A 25,858-nucleotide genomic window follows, 5' to 3' on the forward strand; every position below is an offset into this window, starting at 1 on the left:
GCTAGCAAAATACAAACCACAGAGTTTTTCATGCAGCTATAATAGTCCAATTAAATAAAGTGCTGATTTATTTATTTATTTTATTTATAAATTTTTTATTTTTTTATTTATTTTATTTATTTATTTATTTATTTATTTTGCAAGTGTGCCTTAGATTATACTCACTGCTGGTTAGCTAGAAGTGTAAAAAGCAGCATATATCAAAGGCTGTAAAGGTGTACATCAATTAGGCATATGCTACTTTCACAAATACTAGTTCTTATAGTGCTAGCATATCATAAGATACATGTACATGTAAGTGGCAGTGCAACTGACATTCAAACTGGGCGCCCACGGGCACCTGCTGTAACTGCTGCAGGGAGTTCTACTATATTTAAAAGTATATATAACATATTAAAATATAAATATGCACTTTACCTTTCGGTGCTCGCAACAGAGGTGCTATTAAAAGTCAAATACTATGCACACTTCATAACTATCCGTAGGAATTCACTTTTGTTGTCGTCGTCCATGTTGTTTCTTTCTTGACAACTTTCCCACAATGCCTCAATCAGGAAATGGAAAAATAGGTCATCTGGTGACCCAATTTTACCTCGATCGCATCAATCAACGAGTCTTGGATTCCCTTTCTTCTTCCAATTGCAGGTATGTATATCAATTCGTGGTAAATTTGATTTAATATCATTATGTTAGTTTTCAGCGACTACTTGATGCATTACTGTAAAGACTCCAAAGGCGGCAGCGAAAGGGTGTGAACGTTGTTGTAAGGACCTAGAGACAGTGAAGTGTATGTAAATATCAGCATCAGCTGACATCCTGCTGCTCGACAACCCGCTGGCCTTGGCTTTGTGCGGGCTGTCCGCCACAAGTTTAAAATTACCTTAAATGTTAGGTTTTTGTGGCATTGATGCAAATGTAAAAAAGAAACACTACATGCAATTTTTAGCGTTTAAACCGTTTTTTTTTTTTTTTTTTTTTTTTTTTTTTTTTTTTTTTTTTTTTTGTAAACAACTTAAAACTTTTAATGAATAAAAAGGTTCAGCACGGGTAATGTCTTGCTAACTAGGTACTGTGCGTATTATAGGTATATATTATTTGCCCTACCTTCATTGCTGTTGTTTTTCACATTATTAAGACCTCTAGCTAGAATAGCACAATTGTGGTTTACTCCATATACTAGTATGTAATTCTGTAATCGTCAAATGTAATACATTAATCTAATTCCACAATACATGTGATATTATAAAAGTAGTTTATACCATTTCATCACAGTCAACTAGGGAATTATATTTTATCTCTATTAGGCATGGTGTTAATACTCTTATCATTTGTATTGATTTGTGATTGAAGAGTAATATGCAGTATCAAAATAGCATTAATCATATATTGTCAATCACTGAACACTCATTGTCAACCACTGCATCTAATCAGTACCTTTGTATTTTATATAAATAAATCACATCCATATTGTGCAATAACAGAATATTTTATGTAAAAGTATTGTCCAAAACTGTGCTGTCAAGTCACACTAAAATGAGTCATGTGCAGATGTTAAGATAGTAGAATTTTGTGGTAGAAACCATATACTTATATACCATGTACATGTACTTAAATGATATTATAATAGCTGTCATATACTGAGAATATGTATGAGTGGTTGACAGATTTCTGGCATATCTGAGGTCTTTTCCAGAACTGTTATTGCATATGTCAGTGCATGAATTCCTTCATATTGTCTTGTTCACTCTCTAGTCCTAGCCTGTCAGTGTATGCATAAGTTAATTATTCATTATTACTTATTAATTGACCTCAAACAGTGTCACGCTATCTGTAGTAATCATAAACTCAGTGCACAAGTCCCTGAATATTCTTAAAAATGGACAGCTAAACTTATCAGCTTCTGAGTGTCAGTCAAGTTGTACATCCAGGTCATATATTTATCTTTCCCTTATGTCCTTAGCTAACCAAGGACTTCTGTTGAATAGAAGTGGTTGAGATAACATGTCAGTTTATTTCTTGTTTCTAAGTGCCCTCTCCCCTTACCCAGCATTAGCTCTGATAGCTGGTGCTGTCCTCGTGTGTTATTTTTAGAACTCTTCCTGTCAAACCATTTTATCATGATTCACACATCTCGTGATCATCATATTTATTCACAATGCAACCACATGTCTCTCCTCACATTGAGTTTCCACCCTCCATAACAGTATTGTGGTAATTGCACTTTTCAGTAAGTACTAGCACCATTTTGATTTAAGAATTTACTAGTATTAATTTCACAAAAATTGAATTTTGATTTTTATATGAAAATTTATGAAATTGTTGCAAAATTCTCTTGGCCCCTTAGATAATTATATGATGCATGAAAGTGTTGTGCATCTCCTTCTCATTTCTAATAATATCAAAATTGACATTAGCTTTTCCATTTGGGTGGTTTTTGGTATTATATCCAGATACCAGTAGCAAATTTATCTGCATATCTAAAAAGAACCAGTATAATATTTTGTCAACATTTCACGTAAAAAAATGGATTTTTGACTTTTTGTTCTAGTTTGAGAGAGAAAAGAGCTATACAACTAAAATGGCTAACTGTGGGTGTTTATGGAGCATATTATGGTTTTTTATCCTTATCATCATCGGTTGGCCGATCGGAGCATTTTGTGCTGGCTGGTATCTTCTGTTCAGTCCTTTCTCCGCCTGCTGCAGTGCATTGGATGGTTTAATAAACCTTCTGGAGAAAGGCCTCAAACTGCCATTAACTTGTGCACAGAATATGGTGCACCAGAAATCACTGTGTTAGGAAGATCAAGGACGTGACTGATTAACTTGTTGACGACAGAAAAAGGTGAAGGACTAACTCGTCAGGGAATCCCTAATGTCATGCTATTACGGTGTGACTGGTTCAGTGATGAATGATGTTTGTATAATATTGTAGTAACTTGCAAAGCTAGGCCCAACTTAAAGGACCATTCCCAGACCCTATTGTATTAACTGTGGATCGATCTTTTCCCCGAGGGGATTCTCACTAAATTGCAATCAACTAAAGTGACTTAGATGTCGCCATGCCTACTGAAGCTGTTATGGGGTAATCAACTATCGTTTACTAGTAGCAGCTTCATAAGGCATGCCAGACATCAAAGCTGCTTAATCTGAATGCAATTTAGCGAGAATACCCACGGAGAAGGGGCGCTCCTGCTATATCAGTCTAGTTATGGGAATGGGGTCTAAGTCTTATTGTGAAACATACCCCTTGTCACACTCCTGGGTATATTAACCTTAATTATTACTTAAAGATGCATACAAAGTCAATTTTTTGTCACAAAAACCAACCAAATGCCAGCATATATATAGTTTCAAGTAGTATAACTAAGAGAATTACCAAAAGGCATTGTTTAATTTTACCCAAAAATGATGTTTGAACAGATTTTTCTGCCGGCATTCTAAGCTGTATGTCAATGGGGCAGGAAAGTAGGTCACGGAAGTAGGTTAAATTTACAACCATAAATTTAAAAAAGGAGCAGTCTAAAGGTCTTTTATGGCTGATAGAGTGATCTATTCAGTTTATCCCTTGGCATGTCGAATTTATATGAGTCATATGAGAATCTAGTAGAAGTGGTTTACATGTGTTACTCGGCATCCACACTCCACCGATGCTCGGTTCGTATGTACCTTTAACAATGACAGGTGCCATTTCTTATCACTGTGGCATATAAAAATAAATATAAACATAAGTATGAAAATACTATAGTTAAGGAAGGTGAAGCAGAATTCATATATTTAATATGATTCAAATGTATGTTAGTGTTTAACAGTATGCTTGGCACAAAGACTGACTTATTTTATGTTTTTGTATAGTGACTCCACAGGAAACATTTTTAGGGAAGTTCTTTGTCAAGAAAGAATGATAATTGTAATGTTTCCAGAGAAAGGCATGAGGACAATCAATGAAGCTTTATATAAATTTTGAATTAAAGTAGAAACATGTCTGCAATAACTTACATAATCAGTGTTATGTGCTCTTATTTCAGATTCTTAAGAAAATTGACACTGTATATTTGCTTTTCTGTTAACAGGGAATTCACATCATCAACATCACAATGGCCAATTGTTCCTGGTTGTGGAGTATATTATGGCTTCTGATCCTGTTCATCATCGGCTGGCCCATAGGAGCTTTCTGTGCCGGCTGGTACCTTCTTCTCAGTCCCTTCTCAGCCTGCTGCAATGCGCTGGACGAACTGATAAACTTGCTTGAACGAGGTGTCAAATTACCATTGACCTGTGCTCAAAATATGGTCCACCAGAAGGCTTTGTGTTAGACAGAGGCCTGGGGAGATTGTGATTATGTGAAGCCTGGAGAGATTGGCCGATGGCTTATGCAAGAAAGTCTTTTGAACTCAAGCAATAGGGATGTTGCAGTGTGGTGAGACCAGTATAGACATCACAGTTAATCCCAAGATGACGAACTGGTCAGAATTCCTTGAACAAGTTAACCAGAAAAATTGGATCACGTAAAGAGACATTTCTTTAATACCAGATGCCACCTGATATTAGTGTATATAGTCCGTCTTTTTTAAAAAAAACTTTTCTTTGATACAAAACATCCAGAAAAAAATTGCTCAAATTTTGATTATTTAATGAAAGTTGAAATATCTTGTTATTTGTTAATTAAAATTTTCTTTGTGATAAAATGAAAAAGGTTTGGGTGAAATGGTGCCTGGAAAAATCACTATCTTGTCAGCAAATAGGTCACGTATTGGTAATCAGGCCATGTGGAGTAGTGAGAAGAGATAGGGAAAACAGAACACAGATACCTGTACAGCAAACACTCTACCAGCATAGCTGATATGTATGTACTGTGTGCACCAGTATCAAGTACTACCTATAAAACAAGTGACAGTTCACCGTCATCACACAACACTCATCATCTGATAAAGTAGATGAAAGCAAACAGGATGCCAGAAAAAGTACTTTATAGATTCTTTGGGAAAAAAATCCATTCCACTTTGTCATTTTCAGGGCCAAGTTCTGCTTTATTACCAGGTTCAAAGAAGATAGTTGGCAATGTAATTTTGTTAAATTGGTATCAGGTTCTCTTACTATATAATTGTAGATTATACTAGTACCTCCTTTATCAATAGAAGGATGACATGTTATTATTATTATTAAGCCACAATCTATCCAACTCACCTTATGATAGTGGATGTCAGTCTAATCAGTCTTAATCATGACCAAATGTCACAAATTACTTGAAGGCATTTTTAAAAAAAAGTATGTTATATGAGAAGACATTAAGACAATAATTTTGATTTACAACAGTGTTAAAATGTTTATCAATATTCAGTGCAGCCATATGGTAAAGCATTGGCATTTTTTCATTGACAATATTGTTTAATGTCAATACTTCATATACTCCGATCATGTTGATCTAGAATGTAAATTGATTTTTTTATACATCAACCATATTGTGCCATTTATTATACAAATTACTTATAAAAAAAAAAGAAGGAACTAGAAAGTTTTCTGTTTTTCATGTTTTACTTGAGCCCTTACCAATTATTACAAATAGTGTTTTATATACACATTCCAAATTACATGAAACCCATTTTGGAAGATCAAATCCAAAACATTACAACAGTAGTGAAATGCTAAATGTACGTTGGTACACAGAATCTAAAAGCTTAAATCATTTCTACATAATTAAGTATAATTTGTTTTTTGTATAAAAAATGAATTAAAATACAACTTCAAAGAAATTCCTAATCCATGACATTCAAACAAGAGTCAAATACAATCAACTTCACATGTACTCTTTTAACTACAAATACATTACCAGTTAACATACTTATTTACAGTTAAAAACATAAGAAAGCTTGGGCATTCTGTACACTATATGCTGCCTTTTGTACACCGCTAAAACTAGGGTCGTTACAATTTCGATGCTGTAAACATGTACCAAGGATATAAAAACCAACAGATCTAACACCACAAAATGATGTGATGTCATTCCTCCAGCATACCACTTTAAAAAAATTAGTCAGTAACTATGGCATAATGACATGGAGCTGGTGGAAATGTTGAAAGTTTTTCCCCCCATTTTCTCATTAGAAGTCACTCAGGCATTGGCTATTTTTCTTCTTTTCAGCTGCAAGTCATATTTCTTGTTTGCCCGGTGAAGAGAAGCGGCTGCTCGTCTGTCCTCCCTGTGAGAAAAAAATAATAATCTGCATTTAATAAACAGACACCTGTTATATGGGGTTGCCAGAAATGGAAACACCCTCTTCTGTAATAAAGTTCTCAAGCCCATAGTCCATTTGAGATACCTGTTAAAGTCAAATCTCGCCATACTTTAAGATGGCAGACTAACAACACAATGCAGAAGAACATGACCAATGAATCCAAATTTTGGACAAAAAGAAAAACCGAATGTATTGCTCGCCTGTCTTGAACTTGCTTTCTGTTCAATTAAAAATAGTAACATCTACAAAACATTTTAAAAAGTGCTCATTTTCTTCAGTCAAAATGAAAAACTGAAAGAAAAAACTAGAAAGGAAAAACTGTTACTTTCAAATGACCCAAAAGGACACCATGTAATATTAAGCAGATTTTTTTTTCTCGTATGAGAATCCATATGTTATCTTCTATAAGAAAAGGGCAAAATCAATTTTCAAAAACTTACCGTGTTTGCACTTTTGGGCCCTTGTTAGCCAGCTGCTGATGTCCCTCTGTCTTAAAGTTAATGGGCTTCAATTTGCCAGTGTAGGGCTTCCAGGTGATGGGTTTAGCCAAGCTGGCCTTCAGGTCAAATACTGGCTTTTTATTGGTCGCGGGTTGACTGGTGTCCAGGGCGGTGTTTCCCAGTGTGGTGTTCGCACCGAGGGTTGTGTTGCCAAACTTGAAGGGTGTTGCTGAAAAGGAGAAGAATTAAACAGCTGAATAATGGTTACTAACTTGATGTGAAAATCAATTTGTATTTCAATTTTTTTAACCTTTCTGCACTTATTTTTTACTTAAGTAGGTTTCGTCTGAAATACACAAGACATTAAAAGTGCCTCAACCATTTTTTTTGAAAATGTGAGGTTTGAAAAGTTGTCCAAAGAAGCTAATAAACGGCCACCACAGATGTGATAAATTTATCAGTGAGTTTTTAAAAAAAATTTACTCCTCAAATGTCCAAATGAAAGATTATTACACTCACTTCCAATTGACTTCCTGCTGTCTCCAATGGACTTCCTTCCAGCTCCAATTGACTTCCTGCTGTCTCCAATGGACTTCCTTCCAGCTCCAATGGACTTCCTGCTGTCTCCAACGGACTTCCTCTTGTCCATGGACTTCCTCTTCTCCTTATTCTCCTTGGTGTTGTCTCCGGGTTTGTCCGCAGCCTTAGCAGGAGACTTGACCGTCACGGCCTTTGTCTTGGCGATGCCATCCCCAGGCATAGGCCCTGTTTTGGCGATTGGTGTTTTGAGAATGCCGTTGAAGTTGAGGTTCATCTTTGAGGTGGACGTGACTGACGGCACAAATGGAACGCCAGAGTGAGGAGACTTGAACAGGGATGCTTTCACTGGTTTAGCAAACTTTGGACCCTGGAAGTAAAAATTTATAACTGAGGCTAGGTTTTAGGTTGCATGCTGAAATATATAACAAAAGAAGCAAATGAAGCAAGTTTTTTGTGTGTTTCACACTTCTATATCACATTTTATTTACAATCAAATATATGTAAAAAAAACGTCCCTTTAAAATATTCATATATATTTCTATGACAGATGAACGACAATGAAATTTGTCAGCAACAAATAGCTGTAAGCAGTTGTTTGTATGTATGTAGAACGAGAGTATCAAGACCTCTAAAATAAACATCTAAATTTTCTACCTTGTTTGTTGGTGTCCTGTGGTTCTTCAGTTTCTGCACTGAAGCTTTTGCTTGCTCTGTGAGCATACGGGCTTTCTTCACAGAAGCTGTGATGCTCTTTGTCCTCTCCCTCTTCTTCTCCAAGTACACATCAATGGAGTCCATTTTGTCAAAGTTCTTTTGGTGAATCTTAGCCCAGTCCTTATTGCCTACAGATATATGTGTGTATATAAAATTCAGTAAAATTTTGCATTCAAACAACTTGCCTTTTATCAATATTTACAAAAATTTTGAACAGCCTTTTCTAAATTCACAATACATTCTAATACCTAAAAATTTTAAATGCCAGTTCCATTTTCTTTATTCTTTTCTCATTTCTTTTTAACATAAATTGCTGCCTGTAAATTGAAAAATATTGACAGAAGCGTTCCTCGCAAATAAAAAATTGTAAATCTTTGATATTTATAACATTCAGTCAATAAAACACTGTTAGCAAACCCTATCTATTGAACTCCACACATACAGCCAGTAAAAGTAAGATAATACTCAGGAAGTGACATGACTAGAGTATTGATCTTGATGATACATACCAACAGGTTGCTGTACAAAACAGCTACAAGTTCATGCTTTTATGCTAATCAATAACTCTTTTCTTCAAGGAAGCACTATTATGTAAAAATCAAAATGTAGAGTTGGCAAATCATTAGAGTGTCCACACACAACCAATAGAACATGTCTACCAGGAAAAGTTCTGTGTCATGACCATTACCTGGCGTTACTGGCTTCTTCTCTGCCTTCTTCTTGGCAGCAAATGCAGCAAACCTTGGGATGTTGGTCTGGGTTTTTGGTTTTGTTCCTGAAAATCACCAGAAATCATCACCTACGGATGTGTCTTCAAGAATTAATTAAATAACCAGTAAAAAAAAAATTACAAAGATCAATTAGTTCAATTATGCATGGCACTGTAAAGTTTTTACAACTCACATACTCATATAAAATATGGGTACAGGACACGACAAAACCAGATGCTGCTGCTATTAAATAAATAAACATGAATACCCTCTGTTGTTTTGTTTGCTGCTTCTTTCTTTTCAGTCAAACTAGCACTTTCCTTCCCTCCACTCAGAGCTGCAAATAACAAAGGAAGAGGACACACATTTAGATTATACTTATTTACACATATAAAATAAGAATGAAAAATTAGCAAAAAATTACAGCAATTAACCATGAAAAATGTCTTTCATTAACAATTTGTTATAAAACACCCATTTAACAAACAAACAAACAAACAAAAAAGTGATAGTAAAACCTATTAGTACACAGTCAGGCAGCGTTGTTCTTTGAAGTTCATGCTTTATTCTAATTGTAGTAAGTCCTTAATGTCAAATTCATATCAAAGGAAGACAGCAAAATAATAATAATACTAATAATAAGATTTGAGAAGTTTCAAAAATCAAATGTTCAATCTGACAATAAGAGCCTACCTGGGCTTGAGTTTTTACTGGATTGACTGCTGGCAATGATAATGCTGTCCTCCTTGTCGTATGTCCCCGTCCTGACCCTCTTTGCTCTCCCTGTAGAGACACGGCTTTCTGATTGCTGCTCTTGTGGAGTGGCAGTTTTCTGGGGGAGGTGAGAAACATATGAAATTGCATTCAACTAATTTCAACATGGAAGTTCAACAGATGAAGCTGCTTTCTTTTAAAGTAAATTTTTGTGATCATTTCCATTACCAGTATATTTCAGAGAGTAACAGATAGCATGTAGTAACATCCACAGTCCCACAGACATTTTTATAAAGTACTTATATTTGGGGGGAAAGTGCACTTTCTCAGCATTAAAATATCAAATGATTCAAACTACCTGAAAACTGTCTTCATTTTGTCTCTTTCTCTTCAATCCCTGAGCTGAAGAAGGGGTTCCCTTGCCCTTCCTGGCATCACCATCTTGTAGGTTGCTCTTGCTGCCCATAGAGGGCACTCTATTAGAGGCTGGGGACTCAGAAACTTTACCAGCAGGTTTTGGGGACGCCTTGGGTGATGATCTAGCTTCTTCTGCTTTGATAACTGACAGTCTCTTAGGTTTGGGGGTCATGACCTTGGGGGACTTTGCTGGTGTCTTGATTCTCTCCTGCTCTTGTTTGTCAGTCTCAGTTGGACTTTCATCAGCCTGCAAAAGAACGAAAAATGAAGTTAAACATGGCTAAGGTTGATAGTGATTAAAAAACAAAGAGTACTTTCGATAATTAATTCTGTATAATTTATATAGAATTCAATTTACCATTTTCATCTTTACTCACCTTTATTTGTTTCTTCCTCTTGTTTCCTTTCTTTCCTTTTGCTATCTTCCTGGCAGGTTTTTCCTTTGGAGATTTAGCATCAGACTCCTAGAGGAAAATATAACACATGACTTCAAATATTTTCTCACATAAACAATGCTCAAAATTTAGACCGCCTAAGATGCCAGAGAACTGGACTACCAATTATTTTTCAGATTGGGTTTGTGTTACAGTTTCATGTGGTAATTATGTGCATGCAAAAGAAATAAAAAATGTTATAGTAGTAGGATCTATTTACATTGTATATGTCTTGCTAACAAAGGTGACAACATCACCATAATTATTGCAGTTATATTATATTACCTCACTGCTTCCATCTTTTCCTGCCAAATTATCATAATGTTTGGCAAGATCTTTGACCAATTTCTCAGCCTGAAATATGGTAAAATTTTTAAAAAATCTAAAAACTTATATCATCACAGAATCAATAGAGCTCACAATTTCTTGCAGGCACATTTAAAATAATATTATACAAATGAAACCACCCAATGTCTAGTTCAGTTATTGCTGGGTAGGATAGAGTGGACAGTAAAGTATACAGACTCACAGTAAGAATCAGACTTTAACAGAGAATCTAGATTGTAGATTTATTCGGATTGGTCTCCCTTCTTGGATAGAAGGTGTCGAAAATTGAAGATATTTTCCAAACAAAACTGGGTGTATTTTATCAATATTTTTCCATGATTTTGCAATATTTGCCACTGATCTCTTTGTGAATATATAAAACATATATATATATCCAATCCAAGATGTCAATTAATTGCACTTATCAGCATCGTGTTGATATCAAACATTTCACATAATGATATTTACCTTGACATTGGCTTTAATCCCGGCTTCTTTAGCAAGCTCCTGGAGCTTTGCGTACTTTAGTCCTTCTAGTTCATCCAAGGTATACATGGCACCCTTATTAGAGACTATCACCACAAGTAATGTAGATCTAAAACTTCACCATTTGTTTACAACTGTAGGTAGTGGACTTTCAAATTTGTCCTCGCGGAGTAATTTAAAAACGGCACCAACGCTTTTGATTGGTCAATATGGAAATTCCTTTCCAAGAAAAGCCCCATCAGAACATTTTCACGTAACAATGAAACGATTATTCAAAACCATTATACCAGGATAAATATAAATGAAATATCAATTAATATGCAAAGGAAGTCAATCTTGCAATTAAAACAATATTGTAAACAAAATGGCTTGTCTTGACCAATCTTGTCACAGACAGACAGGGCCCAGTGTCGTGCCCTTTGAGAGCTGATTTGTTGGACCGCCTTTGACGCCCGCGTTACAGGGTTGCCTCTACAGTTGATCCACTTCACCGGAGAGTGAAATAACTTGTTTCCAATCTAGCGTCCCAGGGAAGGCTTGGTAATCAAAGTTACTAACTTCTTATTCAATCTCAAAAGACGCAATTTCCCGATTCTTCTCATTCAATCTCAAAAGACACATTTCCCGATTTTCCGTATTTTTAGAAATGTTTAGAAAAAATTTCAAATTCCTCTATTAATGTGCTGTGCTGGGAAACGACGCGTCCAGACACGAATCCTAAGAATAGTGTCAAACTTTTTGATTTTTAAGTTTTCTTGTTGATTGACTTGAGCAAAAAGCCACCCGTCTAGTATTTGGCACGGCGTTTTCCCCTTCGTATGTTCCTTGAAAATCGACTCCAGTTGGCGGTGAATACTAAGTCCAAATGAAGGCACATTAATTTAATTCTGATGGCCTCCCATCAGGACATATAAGCCAAAATAAAAAAATACACGATTTTCTATCATCATTTCATTTAGTTAATTACAGCGGCGGATTTAGATGGGGGGTCAGGGGGGGTCCTGACCCCCCCCCCCTTCGATTTCTGAAAAAAATCACACCAATGGTCCCCTCTTGAAATTGGAATTTTGACTAGCTGAATCATAGTTCTTAATCGTACAAAATGGCACCGTTCGCCCTCTAAAATACCAAAATGTTTCGCCCCCCTCCCCCGGCTTTGCATCCACGGACCCCCCCCCCTTTCAAATAATCCTGGATCCGCCCCTGTTATTACATGTACAGCATCGGTAAATGAGAACAACCTATAGCTAGGGGTCTGTTGTACAAAGTGTCAAGTGATTTTAAACTTAGTAAGTTGCTTTGCTGGGGCTACGTTTATTTTCAGTGGAGACGACAGTGGAAAGGCACGTGGCAGGGAACCTCATATTTTGTAGTAAATGAATGTAGACAAGTTACGTAAATTAGCGAAGGATATTAATAGACGCTAAAAGAGTACTCTGTAAAATGACGTGTCTGGCGTCATTATTCTGCTGACAGTCCTGGTCGGCTCTTTAGCAGAACTTTGTTTTTTTTTTGGACTAAGAAAGGAAACCTTTGTTTTGCTTTGTTGCGTGGATAGCATGGCTAAATTTCCATGCGATGTGGATGTCACTAATGTTGGAAAAAACTTGTAATCTCACTGTGACCGCATAAGGTATCACTTGTTTGGGGTATCACTTATTTCACCAGCTGTATGTACAGTAAAAAATTCAGTGTCATTTTGGTAAAGCCGTGACAGTTCATACAATTACCAGTGTTTGGGCCTAATAGGTTTAACTGATTCAGAGATTTTAGAAGGGGCAGAGACTGATCCTCCGTCCGCATTTGTAAAAAATATTCTCTTCGTCGTTTCCATAAGACCAAACACGTGTGATTTGAATTTTAATAAAAGTTTTTTGAAACTATGAGTCGCATGTTATGTAGTCAATCCAGTTTTTGTGTTATGGCACAGTCAGTATATTTCAGACATAAATGAAAAATCTTGCTTTTTCAAACGATTCCTGTAATTTAATCTGATTTTTCTTTATTTTTTACACAGTAATTTAACGTGTTGCTTTGCCATACCGACAATATACAACTTGTAACTATTTGTGAAAGTCTTTTTACCTAAAAATTCAACATTGAAAAATCCATTCCTTTTTTTTTTCTTAAAGAGAACGATTTACAACAGGTCTAATGTATATATTTCACCCATTCTTCTGCCCCTTACTGTAATGAGAAAGAACACGCTATTGCGCAAAACTTACGTTCCAATTTGTCATGGCCTTATTCATCACGTTATAACTCGTTTTGTGAGGTTATAAAAGGCAACAGCACATCTTCCAGATCATTCAGAGAAAGAGAGAGAGAGAGAAATTCCCTGTTAGAGGAGGCCGACCATATGGAGCGTCTGGTGGGCCTCTCCCTGCTCCTGTGTCTCCCGGGGACTCTGGGGCAGATCTCCCAGTGTGATCCCAGTAGAGGCTCTATTCACCAATTCACTGACAATGCTTTGGCGGACAACAGGACAGTTAGTCTCGGTGAATACTTTGGAAAAGCTGTCATGGTCACCAACGTGGCAACTTTCTGAGGTAAATCGGTTTTATTATTGAAAAAAAAAATGAAATAAAATAATGTCGAGTGTCGCTGTATATTTTGAGTAGTAAGTTCTTCATATATGAATTTGTTAGGTATATAGAATGTTGAAACAAGGGTAAAAAAACTTGCAGCAATAATGTTGGTTTTAAAACCAGTTAAGGAAATTTGTGCGCAATTTCTTGAACCATATTTGCCAATACTTTGCCTTGAATACAGCCTCTTATCTGTGCCACAGGGGACGTTGGCCACAGTAAAACAATACTCCCGCACATTTAAGCGCTGTCCTGTCGATATATGGTTGTCTATATAGCTTTAGAATTTGAACATTATGTAAAAACCTGCTTTGTGTCAATTTTGAAACAAGAAGTGAAAACTGTTTTACATCGCGTTATTATTAGATAGATAACAAAGCTAAATAAGATATGTTATGGAGCTTTAAAAAGATTAAAATATCTACAAAATTTCAGGTAGAACACCCCAGTATTTTGGTTTGAATGCACTTGTTCAAGAACATGGGAGATACTTTGACATAATAGGGTTTCCTTGCAATCAATTCGGTCTTCAGGAACCAGGCGCAAACGCCACCGAAATCTTCGCTGGGCTCAAGTTTGTGCGCCCTGGAAAAGGGTTTCAGCCAAACTTCAGACTCATGGCTAAAACTGAAGTCAACGGACCAAATGAAAACCCCGTTTACACATTTCTAAAGGTAATGCAGTTTGTTTATTTGTAAACTAATTCATTTATATCTAACTTTTTCTCGATTAATAACGTGGAAGAAAGGTGGATAAATTATTCAGTAGTGACACATACCGGAGTACATGTATAATATTTTGTCGTTTCTAACATGCATTTCCACGTCGACATCCACTTGTATAGATTGTCGCTGCTTATTGTCTTGCTCACATGAACTTGTTAGATTAATTATATTTATCTATATTCAAATGGCTCAGGTACCCCGAACTGCCATATACATTTAGATAATAGCTTGTGCCGATATATGTTGCTTGGTCGTCTGGTTATACATATATCCATGGGCAAAATTACGAATTTCGTAATTCTGTCCATGATAAATCTTGAAATAGTGTTCACTATCATCCATATTGCAATATTATCAGTTGTAGCGAGTTTTAAGCCCCATAAATTCGAAAAGATACGAAATCAAAATCTCCCTAGCATAATATGGACACCAGTATATACCGGATATCATATTTAATTAGAAATCAGCCCATTGAAAATGCAAGTGTTTAAATTATTTGCAGTCCGCCTGTCCACCCGCCACGGAAACCATTGGCGACCCCAAGAGGCTGTTCTGGACGCCAATTAAGGTGAACGACATTACTTGGAATTTCGAGAAATTTCTGCTGGACCATTTTGGTCGCCCGCGTTACAGGGTTGCCTCTGCAGTTAACCCACTTGACCCGAGAGTGAAAGAACTTGTGTCCAATCTGGTGTCCCAGGCAAGGCTTGGTAATCAAAGTTATTAACTCCTTATTTGTTGACATTTTGCATATTTTTTAATCTTCTGTGTATTTCTCCTCCAATATGATGGCCAGGCTGACAACTGGTATACAGACAGTCTGACTTGAGGCGTCTCACAGCAGACAGAGGTCTTCTAAGTGCATTCAGCCACTGTCTGCTAACGTGACGATGGATGTGAGATCTACACGTAACCCGAATAAAGAAATGCATATTCACAAAATGCCGTTTTTTATTAAAATTTCCTTGGGATTATGTAACCTGCAATAACAGATCTGAGATAATAGAGTTCGTGGTCACACTGCTCTGTAAACAAACGGGCTAGTCTTGTTAACATGTATTTTATTGCCAGTCGATGAACTATCCATTATCCATTATCCATTATATGCATATGCAAAAAATATGGTAGAAATTTTAGAAACTAACGAGACAAGTTTCTTTGGATTTTGATATACATGCTTTGTGTTCCATTCCTTTACTTATTTATTTATTTATTTATTTATTTATTTATTTATTTAGACCTGTCTTTGTTTGTTTGTTTATTTATTTATTTAGACCTATTTATTTATTTAATTTTCTTATAATGTTAGATTTTCTTTGAGTCAACCGGTTTCTAGGTCATAATGAGATGTCGTGTCACACATCCTTACCCTAACAGTAAATTAATTTGCGTCCAACACGGAGGAGTGAGCTGGAACCGGTGTATTGTTAAACAATATCCTACCTGAGCTGCTTCACTGGCATAAAGATATATCTTAGGGACCATTCAGAATAGAAGATCCGAGTATCAACTGGTCCAAGGCTCAAATATGGCAGACCCTACATGAAAGGAAAACCGCTTAATCCTGTAATGGTCTGTCCGCCTCTTACACGCCTCCCCACGTGTCCGGTCGAATGGAGCCGAGGTTTAATTACTGTGCCACTGCAGGGACGACGAGTGGGGAGGCGTGTAAGAGGCAGAGACCATTACAGGATTGCGCGGTCTTTCTTTCATGTAGGGTCCGCCATACTTGAGCCTTGGTCGAGTTGATACTCGGATCTTCTCTTCTGAATGGCCCCTTACTGATGACAGTTTTCACTATCCTTTATACGTCAGCGATTACCGTTAGATTTTCTGTTAAAGTAATGGCAAATATTTCGCACCATGCAGTAAACACAATACCACAAGGAAAGGACACAAGTTACGGCTTCCCTCAAATATTTCGTGGTTAACCCATGTGAACGAGTTGCCAATAAAAGACAGTGAAAAAATAGCTTCATTTTTTTCGTAAATAAGCATGAAAGGACAACACTAATTATTCATAACTGACAGGTGCGTAACCATTAAACCGATGCACGAGCCCCCCCCCCCCCCCCCCCCCCCCAAAAAAAAAAAAAAAAAAAAAAAAATGAGTGGGCTAAGAAATAAAAGGACAATCGCGAAATAGCGTGCCCGGCCGCATGTTCTTCAGAGAGAGCAGGTCAGAAGCACTCCTTATTTGCCGACTAAGAATAATGACCATTGTTTTACCAGGTTCGTGAATATACTGAGCGTGGACAAGTTATTGTGATATTTAAGTATCTGTTTAACTGAACTGCCGACATTTTACTTTCACTGTTTTGGTTTGTTTCAGTATGGGTTTGTACTATTTCGCTTCCCTCATGAACATTCCCTTGACTTCCCTTCAAAGTTTGGTAAAGATGAAGCCGTTCATGCAATCCAAGAAGTTATAAAGATAACTAGAATGCAAATCAAGAATGTATGACATTTAAGATACCCCAAACTCAAAAAATATTCACAACAACAGTCATTTATCTAAATAATAATAATAATAATAATAATAATAATAATAATAATAATAATAATAAAGAACTTCAACAGTTTAACTGTATATCCAATATTCTAATTTAGTCCTCACGATGAAAACAAACACAACCACGTAAACTATCAATCTAATTTCCCGTGGCCTAAGTGCAAGCACTGCTATAGATCCTATTCATCATCTCAACCTATCGACGCAGTGGGAGATATCTTGTCACACCAGAGCAGCGTTTGCTCGACATTCTCTGTGAGAGGAGGCCAGCCATATGGAGCGTCTGGTGGGCCTCTCCCTGCTCTTGTGTCTCCCGGGGACCCTGGGGCAGATCTCCCAGTGTGACCCCAGGAAAGGCTCTATTCACCAATTCACTGACACTGCTTTGGCGGACGGGCAGGCGGTAAACCTCCAGGAATATTATGGTAAAGCCGTGATGGTCACCAATGTGGCTTCTTTCTGAGGTAGGTCATTTTGTTAGTGCTAATATGATTGACTATGGTGCATATTGTTGCAGTTTTAATCCCTGGCATTAGTTCCTTGATATTTTATGAGTGATAACCTGTTTAACGTGTTCAGTACATTTATACAAGGATGTAAATGCTGGCAATAATGCGGGTTGCTTTGTTATCTTTATTTATTATAATTTTTTTTTAGAAAATGAAAGTTTTGAACGCAATCCATTTTTTTTCATATAATTGTTTGACTCATCATTCGTCTGTTCAGTTTAATATTTATAAATAAAAGTGTAAGTTTAGGGACTCTGGATAAATAAGAATTCAGTAAGTTTGCTATAGTCGCTGCAGGTGATACGGGAGGTTACCACAAACAAGTTGTCGCGTCCGTGTGAACAAAAATGGTTTTGTACCTTACAGAATTATAAACAAACTTTTAACCAGAGTATACGAGTTAAACCCTATATCCATATTTATCCATATTTGTGTTGGTATTCGTGTACTTTCTGTTCTGTGAAACAGCGAATTAATCAGAAAAAATAACCGCACAGTCTATTGATTTGACGCGCTGCCACGTCCATGGATTGTTGTTAATATAGCATTAGTCTACATGGACGCATCCTCTATTAAGCAGTGAGACAGCCTTCATGGTGCGTTTGCTGGGAAACTCGTTGGAAAAATGAGCCATTATCTCAGTTTTAGAATTAGATAACTACCGTTAGCTCGTATATGGATGGCGTCATCGACACATCCATACAAATTAGGAAGCTGGTACTTTGAGTGCTGTTGACAACAGACATTTCCCAGTTCTGTTAATCTAACAGAGAAATATTCCTGACTGCGAACCTTCACATTATGATGATAAATAAGCATTCAGATTTTATACGTGAAGCTTCAATGTATAACTTAGGTACAATAAAGGCAGGAAAATTCAGATTTTGTACCACACTGTTTCCCCTGCATCTGAGTGTAGTATTTAGGAAAGATTGTAGCGTTGCAACATGGATGGTTTTAAATATTTAAAAAATAGGATTTCTAATATACAAAATGTTATGCTTTTTGGTCTATTTAGTACGATATACTACAGTCGTGTAGAACTGATGGATTACACGTACTCGCTCCATCATGTTTGTAGTTTGTACTGACTTGTCGAATCATATAGGCACACCCTTATTTGTACAGTCGTAAGCCTGAGTAAATAAATTAATTTCATTTCCTTCGTGTTTTGTACAACAAATGTGTTTTCCACTGTATTTATTTCTCTCTCCTGTAATTGAGGTGACGCTTGCCACAGTACCTCCCTGAACCAGGCGAAAACCTTCAAGTGTAAGACATTCTTTAATCTCGGCAAATGACATACGTAGACGTAATAGTTCTGAAAGCAATCTGTCAGAGTAACTTTCTGTAACACGGTGGTTGTATTTGCGTGCTAAGTTTGCGTGGCACGTGGCATAGAGAGATAGAGATTAATTATTTTTATTGTCCGGTTGAAGCGCCCTAATTTGGACACAACAATTTGGACACAAGTGCTTACGGCTCCTCTTTTGATGAATCCAGTGTGTGTGACAAATTTGGAAATGGATGCTGAAAAATTTAACAAAAAGCAAATTACAATAGCGAGAGAAAGAGGGCTCATTCTTTCTTCTATATACACACGTTCTGTGCGTGCCTGCCGTTCCAATGGCTTTACACGAACACAGACTGAGAGTGAAACCAATGTGCTCATTGGTGAAACCGAGTTAGGAACATCTGAACTTTAAAAAACCGTTAAAAAGTAACATCACTTTTATATGCTACACCATATGCTGTATACAGCGTACACTTGTTGGATTTACAAACGGGATATCCTGTTCGTAATGCGGTGTCACTGTATATTGAATTGTTAACTAACGGATGAAAAAAGGTCATGCCTTTGGGCTTTGAACAATAAACCCATTCTACACTCTGGTCAGTATGTAAAAATATCGAAACGGAACCTGTTAATATATACATCTGGGTTGAAAAGTGAGAGGATTGCCTGGGCATTGCCTGAGGTAGGCAATGGAAAGAATCCGCAGATTACATGACATAATAATAATAATAATAATAATAATAATAATAATAATAGCTACCATGCATGAACTACATGCAATTAAATAGCTTTATTTCCTGTCATTCTTAGGAAGCACACCCCAGTATTTTGGTTTGAATGCACTTGTTGAAGAACACTTGGGATACTTTGACGTCATAGGGTATCCCAGCAATCAGTTCGGCCTCCAGGAACCGGGCGCCAACGCCTCGGAGATCTATAACAGTCTGAAGTTTGTGCGCCCTGGGAAAGGTTTTGAGCCAAACTTCAGACTCATGGCTAAAACAGACGTCAACGGGCCTGATGAAAACCCATTGTTCACATTTCTAAAGGTACTAAAACATTTCTTTTCTATGTTGTACTGAATTCTTTTAAAATCCACGTTTTAAGTGGGAAGAAAGTGGAAAGACCCTATACTTGTAACGAGAATCGTACAAAAAACGAAACTGAAAGTGATCTACTGAATTTTATATTTTAATTATATCTTAAAAGATGCATTTGAAAGATAACATTTGTATTTGATAACCGTTGAGTTTTGACCATTTCCAGTCCGCCTGTCCACCCGTATCGGAAACTATAGGCGACCCAAAGAAGCTGTTCTGGACGCCAATCAAGGTGAACGACATAACTTGGAATTTTGAGAAATTTCTGCTGGACCACCGGGGACGCCCGCGTTACAGGCTTGCTCCCAGAGTGAATCCACTGGACCCAAGAGTGAAACAAATTGTTAACGATCTCGTTTGGAAGGCGAGACTTAATTATTAGAATTGATAAAATTGTTAAACTGTTGTATATTTTCAGTGTTCTGTGTATTTCTCCTCCAATATGATGGCCAGGCTGACAACTGGTATACAGACAGTCTGACTTGAGACGTCTCACAGCAGACAGAGGTCTTCTAAGTGCATTCAGCCACTGTCTGCTACCGTGACGATGGATATGAGATCTACACGTAACCTGAATAAAGAGATACATTTTCACAAAATGCCGTTTTCTTCTTTTTTTTCTTGAGTTTAAATGGAAACAATACCTTTTTGTTTGAAGACACTTGATTATCAAATTGCGCAACCTAGATCAAGTATTTGATTCAGAGTAGATCTTTTCCTAGCCAAACGGGCAGATTCTTCATATATTAGCCCCCCCCCCCACCTGTTAACATAGACTACATGGTCATAATACAGCTCAACTGATGTAAAAACCACAAGTGAAGTCAGTTTTAAGTTTTAAAATGTACAAACTTTATTTACCATAAAGTACTGTGTATGCTTGTGTGTATTCAAGTTTCACAAACAGTATATTGATGTGGCTGAATCAGATGAAGCACAGTGGAGATACCTTTCATCAATATATTCTGCCACTTTTTCAGATCCCACAAAAATCTTGTAATTTTACTCTAGGTTACAAAGCAGGATCCTTTTTTTTAGTGGATGCCAGTCCTGCTCATCTTTGGCAAAATTTCCAATCTAAGACAATACAGTTAATGTCTTTAAACGTAGAAATATAAATTTTTATCCTGGCTTTCAAAATCACTAGTAATGTCCATGGATTTCTCTCAAGTAACATGCTGCAGAGAATATACATTACTTGACACTTTGGTACCAATATACTTAACATTCTATACAAATATACAATGTAAATCTTGATAAGACTACTGAAAGATTAAGTGACAGACATCTGGATTTATGCAAAAATAAGTTGTAGAAAAGACAATTAGTGAAACAATTATATATAGAAACAAAAAAAGATATGTTTTATCACCAAAACAACCTTTAGATTCAGGCAGTGTTGCAAAAATCTGTGAAGAACAGTGAAAGCACTGTGGAAACAATGAAGATTCCCTCAGTTACAGGCAATTCCAAAATCAGGTTTTGACCTTGACCTTGTCATCACTCCTGTTACTGTTAACCTTTAACCTTAAAGTGTATTTTCAGTGTACTCAAAAATGATTTTGAAATATGACACATTTCATTTCAAAAATAGAAAACATTAGTAATCTTCATTCTTTGCCCTTAGTCAAAACACAAGGACCAATGCAATGGGAAGTAGCTAATGGACGGATTAGTATCTTACATCTACAGACCCATGCACATTTCCACTGTAACAACCTGAAATAAACTTGTTTATAATGAAATTTCATCCTACACAAAGGCTCCATCACCCAAATTTCTGAGCACAGACAGCAACTTTCCTCTAAACCAGTGTCACTATCAGCATTTGAAGTTCAGGGTAAGTTCAAGAGTGGTATAGACATGAAGGATATTAGGATAATCTTGCAGGATATTAGGATAACCGAGTAGGATATTAAGGATAACCGTGTAGGATTTCAGGATAACTATGTAGGATATTAGGATAACTGAGTAGGATAGTAGGGTAACTGTGTAGGATTTTAGGATAACCGTGTAGGATATTAGGATAATCACATAGGATATAAAATGTGACAGATGTGAGATTTGGTTGGAACAATTTCCCTGAACATACATTACTAGCAAGAAGAGGGACTTGTAGAGGGGTTGTTTTAGTGAACACATTTCAAAAACTTTGGATGGCACTGGGTATGGCTATATCACAGTCTTATTGTTCTCAATTCATCAGAGTTCAATTCTGTCACATGCTTTCGTGGAGAATATTTTTCAAGTGGTGATGAAATTCAGGCACACACTGCAACTAACATAATAATGTTTATCATAAAGGTTCAACTCTCAAAGTTACTCAAAGCTGCTGAAAATGTCTCAACCGAGTAAATTTCTCCTGCCACTATACTTAATCAAGGTTTTAACAAAGGCTGAAAACAACCCAGATATTTGAACCTGTTCCTCCTCATATATAACACCTGTCTTGTCACGCTGCCAAAGAGACACTAATGTAACCATGTCAGATACAGCATTAAACCCAGGGCTCTGTAACTTTAAAGCATCACAAATTGCAACTCTATTCCATAACTTGGGGATTTACTCGCCCCATATAATAGCCTTGAAATAAGAGGTGATATCGCTATTTGCAATTTGCGATGCTATCGAGTTACGGAGCCCTGGACTTGTCTGTCTAACACCTGCACAGGTAAACACTGGTATACTTAGGAAGGCAAGCACAGAAATTCACTCCAAGAAAATATCTAATGGAAGGATTTTACATTTTCTTGTGTTAAAAAAAGTGTTTCAGCACATGGCATGAGACTTGTAAGATATGCACAAGGGGCAAAATACTGAATTTACACATTAACGTGCTTATTTCAATAAAATGATTTTGATTTTTTTTTTTTTTTGAGAATTTGTAGTGGTACTTGCTGCCTGTCACCTGAACAAAATCACGTTTGGATTCTGCCAGAAACTTCCTGTGAGGTTTTCTATCTACAGGTTATATTTTACTAGTCCATTTCATTTTTCACTGTTCAATGTTCTTTTTCTGGCATTAATATAACAATGTACAACCCCACTGGCCTTTGAGTTGCCTTTAATATTAATTTAACTATTAACTCTCTTCTTGTTATAACATTTTGCAGCTGCCATCAAAAAAAGTTCACTTCACAACTTTCAGTTGTATGCAAACTGCAAAATCCATACTTCAACAAATTTATAAATCTTAGTGTAGCAATACTACACTGCAATACTACACTGACATGCTGTCATGATTGATATATTTGTATTATCGTATACATTATAGCATACACAATATTTCTGTGCATATCTGCAGCAGAAGTTTTCTAGCAAAAATAAGCTTTGGTTTCCACACTGCAATCATGGAATGCAACTTCTGTTAAGAACGTGACGCGGTCCTCAGGCTCCTTCACCGCTGTGTAAGGACGACTGGCTTTCAGTACTCAGCATTCAATGCACACCATCCTGCCATCTTCACTGCGATCAAAGTGGCGCCACCTATACTAGGTCATATGGTACTGCTGGGATCATGTTTTGAAATAAGAGCGTCCAGGAGTTTCAGTCTGGCCTTGATTTGCTGGAAAGGACAAAACTTTGATAAAAACTGATGAAAATAAGCTCTCTAAACATGTCTGAAGGTGCCAATGAAGACTAAATATGTATATTCAGCTATACTGACACGTGGCTCCACATACTGGTCAGTAGTCAACAATTTCAAAAGGGGATTCTCTTTCTAAGAAAAGCTGACCTTTTACCATGAGACCTTCATTATACCTAGATCAATATTTACCCAGAGTGGACCTTTTCCAGGAAAGAAAGGCAATTTGTACGAATCCCCCCACCCTGGCTACCAGACCCACATACTGCATTATAAACAGGATATCACTGTTAGTTAACAGAATATCTGCTCTACATTAACAACAACCTTCTAAGGTTTTTCAGCGGAGTAAACCCCATTCACTTACTTTATAGTCATTATACTCTGTGCTCATGGGTAGTCTGTCCTCTTTCTGCACTTTCCTGGAATGACAGACAGTAAAGTAAACTATATAAATTATGTGAGATCAGCAGTGTTTTCTTAACCTTACAAAATAGCAATATCTTCACTTTACAGGTCTTATGAATTCAGTGATATTTTCTGTCTTTGAAAATCAAATCAATTTTTCCAGAAAGGCTGGTATGTTATAAGTCAACGATGAAGTAAACTTTATGAACAACTATAATCTTAAGAAAATGTGAAATCCTTCTTTTAATTTAACCATTCAGAGTTGAAGTTATTTCAACATTCAAAGAAATCTTCATCATATACCATCAGTAAGTACAAATAATGCATTTTGCTTTCATTTCTTTTCATCAAACCTTCCTCAATGCTGATGTTTCAACAAACCTTCCATTTTCCTTCAGGAAATCATCTTCAAACTCTCGCAAAAATTTTCGTAATCTTTTCTTTTCAGTTCTTGTTTTTGATTGTTCTGCAAGTAGCTCTTCCCTGAATAAAAATATCATAAATACAACTTTTCACATAAAAATATCTTACCATATCTGCAACACATGAATTTCCCTTAATAAAATGACACCAACTTAAAAAGACAATCTCTGGGATTTTTCTGTTTGTGTCTCTAATGCACGTTATATTCTTTTAGGTAATTAACTTCATAAAATGACATCAACAAAATCAACTTAAAGATATTATTTGTGGAATTTTTCATCTCAACCCTTCTTGTTTTTAATTTGTGCCTGTGTCCCATATACTTTTTTGAGGTTTATGAACATATAATCCTTGCTACAAACTTAGTTTTTATGTAAAGGATAATTAGGAATGTTTCCTTTAAAAAACTAAAGGAATTAAATCAGCACATCTCCTTGTAGTCAATCAATCTAAACAAAGCTGAAGAATTCTCATGGATTCTTACATGGACAGTTCATGCAAATTGGACTCCTTCACTTTGCCTTTCACCCCTAACATTGTGGTGTCCTGAAGCAAGGACATGTTTTTGGTGACAGAAAATTCCCCGCTACCAAATTCATCTTGGTCATCCATTTCTGCTGCCGGGAGGTGAATGTGGACTGGCTCCTGGAGTTTGGAAAAAAAATTATGAAATTTGTTTACGATGAGATGATGTCTGTGAGGAGGTTGTAGAACACATCATTATTAAATCTTTGAACAATAACCCCTCCACCCAAAATAAATAAATAAATAAAGCAATATATGGACACTAAAAAATATTAAGATTATTATGAAAAAACATTGAAGTTATCTAAGCCACACTCTTTAAACTTACTGCAGATGCCCCCCCCCAAACTCAAAAATGTATGAAGACTAAAATTAGGATTATTCTGCAAAAAGCATTTAAGTTATCAAAGCCACAGCAAATGGTGTGATCAATTACAACTGCAAGATTGTGAAGTCTGGCTGAAATAAGTGTTGAAAATATAACCCCTGAGGCTTGTTGGGGGCCCAGCTTGGTGGCTGCTTACTTTAGGCTGAGAGACTGTCTTTTCTCCAGGTGAGAAGTCCATGGTATGTCCCTCTGGCACGGAAGGTAAATCCTTCTCTGATGGCTGAAATTGTGCAGTGGTGGGCACAGTGAGAACATGGTGAGAGAAACAGCAGAATGATGGACACTACACGACTGGGTTAATGATAAAACACACATAAAACACAGCAAACTGGTCATGATAAGATAGACTGGCTGGTGTGTATTTGATGTGTTAGTTATCACTGCACATCATTTCACTTCATTTTGTGCAGAATATATTATAGTGTACTTTGTTGTGTTCAAACTTGAGAGTAAATTAAAACAAGTTTTATATCATATATTCAGCTGTTTATGTGATGAGTGAATCTGTGCACCCCCCCCCCCCAAGAAAAAAAAAAAAAAAAAAAAAAAACTTGGTTAAATGAAATTGAACTTACCGAGATAGGCTTGGCAAGAGTCCTCTTAATATTCCTGTATCTATCATAGAGTGGCCTCATCAATTCTTTCTCTGGCTTGGTCACCTGGTATAATACATGGGAAATATAGCGTACACTTATAGGCCCTTTTCAAGCCCAGCAATAAACTTAAGCTATACAGCCTATACCGATACATTGAGAAAGATTGGAAGAGGAAGAGTTACATGA

At 36.6% G+C, this 25,858-nt stretch overlaps 4 protein-coding genes, 1 long non-coding RNA gene and 1 pseudogene across 11 annotated transcripts in view; 3 read left to right on the forward strand and 3 right to left on the reverse strand.

Moving 5' to 3' along the window:
* LOC106154273 (dynein axonemal heavy chain 6) overlaps window positions 1-723 on the reverse strand; it is a 66,879-nt gene extending 66,156 nt beyond the window's left edge. The window contains exon 1 of the mRNA XM_087004401.1: window positions 418-723. The gene's annotated coding sequence lies outside the window, so the exon portion shown is untranslated. The remainder of the gene's footprint in view (window positions 1-417) is intronic.
* A 1,055-nt stretch (window positions 724-1,778) lies between these two features.
* LOC106159695 (uncharacterized) lies at window positions 1,779-5,444 on the forward strand. The gene is made up of 3 exons (XR_001238051.3): window positions 1,779-2,227; window positions 2,549-2,842; window positions 4,071-5,444. It is a non-coding gene; the product is annotated as an uncharacterized LOC106159695 (long non-coding RNA).
* Window positions 5,445-5,513: 69 nt separating this feature from the next.
* On the reverse strand, window positions 5,514-11,208 carry LOC106159693 (nucleolar and spindle-associated protein 1). Of its 2 annotated transcripts, none has more exons than XM_013536072.2 (11): window positions 10,998-11,208; window positions 10,488-10,556; window positions 10,146-10,232; window positions 9,710-10,015; window positions 9,331-9,469; window positions 8,906-8,974; window positions 8,616-8,702; window positions 7,868-8,055; window positions 7,193-7,580; window positions 6,674-6,902; window positions 5,514-6,197 (listed from the first exon to the last, which is right to left on the reverse strand). In XM_013536072.2, exons 1-11 carry the CDS (start codon window positions 11,082-11,084, stop codon window positions 6,110-6,112), a joined length of 1,737 nt encoding a protein of 578 aa, XP_013391526.2. In that variant the 5' UTR covers window positions 11,085-11,208; the 3' UTR covers window positions 5,514-6,109. The 2 variants fall into 2 exon arrangements, with proteins under 2 accessions (XP_013391526.2, XP_086859203.1); XM_087003077.1 differs by having other exon boundaries at window positions 5,514-6,193; window positions 6,670-6,902.
* Window positions 11,209-11,410: 202 nt separating this feature from the next.
* LOC106154272 (glutathione peroxidase 6) lies at window positions 11,411-15,270 on the forward strand. Its single transcript, XM_087003083.1, has 4 exons — window positions 11,411-11,555; window positions 13,320-13,564; window positions 14,039-14,277; window positions 14,831-15,270. Exons 3-4 carry the CDS (start codon window positions 14,221-14,223, stop codon window positions 15,053-15,055), a joined length of 282 nt encoding a protein of 93 aa, XP_086859209.1. The 5' UTR covers window positions 11,411-11,555; window positions 13,320-13,564; window positions 14,039-14,220; the 3' UTR covers window positions 15,056-15,270.
* A 1,750-nt stretch (window positions 15,271-17,020) lies between these two features.
* Window positions 17,021-20,345, forward strand: LOC106154284 (glutathione peroxidase-like; annotated as a pseudogene). Its single transcript, XR_015332713.1, has 3 exons — window positions 17,021-17,304; window positions 19,457-19,695; window positions 19,913-20,345. The product of XR_015332713.1 is annotated as a glutathione peroxidase-like (transcript).
* A 229-nt stretch (window positions 20,346-20,574) lies between these two features.
* The window catches only part of LOC106159728 (protein FAM13A), a 36,016-nt gene continuing 30,732 nt past the window's right edge, over window positions 20,575-25,858 (reverse strand). For 4 of the 5 annotated variants that reach the window (XM_087003403.1, XM_087003402.1, XM_087003401.1 and 1 more), the window contains 6 exons: window positions 25,652-25,735; window positions 25,213-25,296; window positions 24,648-24,808; window positions 24,122-24,223; window positions 23,700-23,754; window positions 20,575-23,311 (listed from right to left, as the gene is read on the reverse strand). In XM_087003403.1, the coding sequence (XP_086859529.1) occupies window positions 23,243-23,311; window positions 23,700-23,754; window positions 24,122-24,223; window positions 24,648-24,808; window positions 25,213-25,296; window positions 25,652-25,735 (555 nt within the window). In that variant the 3' untranslated portion in view covers window positions 20,575-23,242. The remainder of the gene's footprint in view (window positions 23,312-23,699; window positions 23,755-24,121; window positions 24,224-24,647; window positions 24,809-25,212; window positions 25,297-25,651; window positions 25,736-25,858) is intronic. The other variant, XM_087003404.1, reaches the window with a different exon arrangement.

The sequence above is a fragment of the Lingula anatina genome, chromosome 2 (assembly GCF_051362555.1).
Source record: "Lingula anatina isolate TDL-2025a chromosome 2, LinAna3.0, whole genome shotgun sequence".
NCBI classification, from domain to species: domain Eukaryota; kingdom Metazoa; phylum Brachiopoda; class Lingulata; order Lingulida; family Lingulidae; genus Lingula; species Lingula anatina.

Coding starts and splice junctions, on each gene's coding strand:
- LOC106154272 (XM_087003083.1), top strand. CDS start 14,221: ATGGCTAAAACTGAAGTCAACGGACCAAATGAAAACCCCGTTTACACA. Junction 14,278..14,830: donor CCGTTTACACATTTCTAAAG/GTAATGCAGTTT, acceptor AATTATTTGCAG/TCCGCCTGTCCACCCGCCAC.
- LOC106159693 (XM_013536072.2), bottom strand. CDS start 11,084: ATGTATACCTTGGATGAACTAGAAGGACTAAAGTACGCAAAGCTCCAG. Junction 10,016..10,145: donor AGAGGAAGAAACAAATAAAG/GTGAGTAAAGAT, acceptor GTTCTTTTGCAG/GCTGATGAAAGTCCAACTGA. Junction 9,470..9,709: donor AAAATGAAGACAGTTTTCAG/GTAGTTTGAATC, acceptor CACCTCCCCCAG/AAAACTGCCACTCCACAAGA.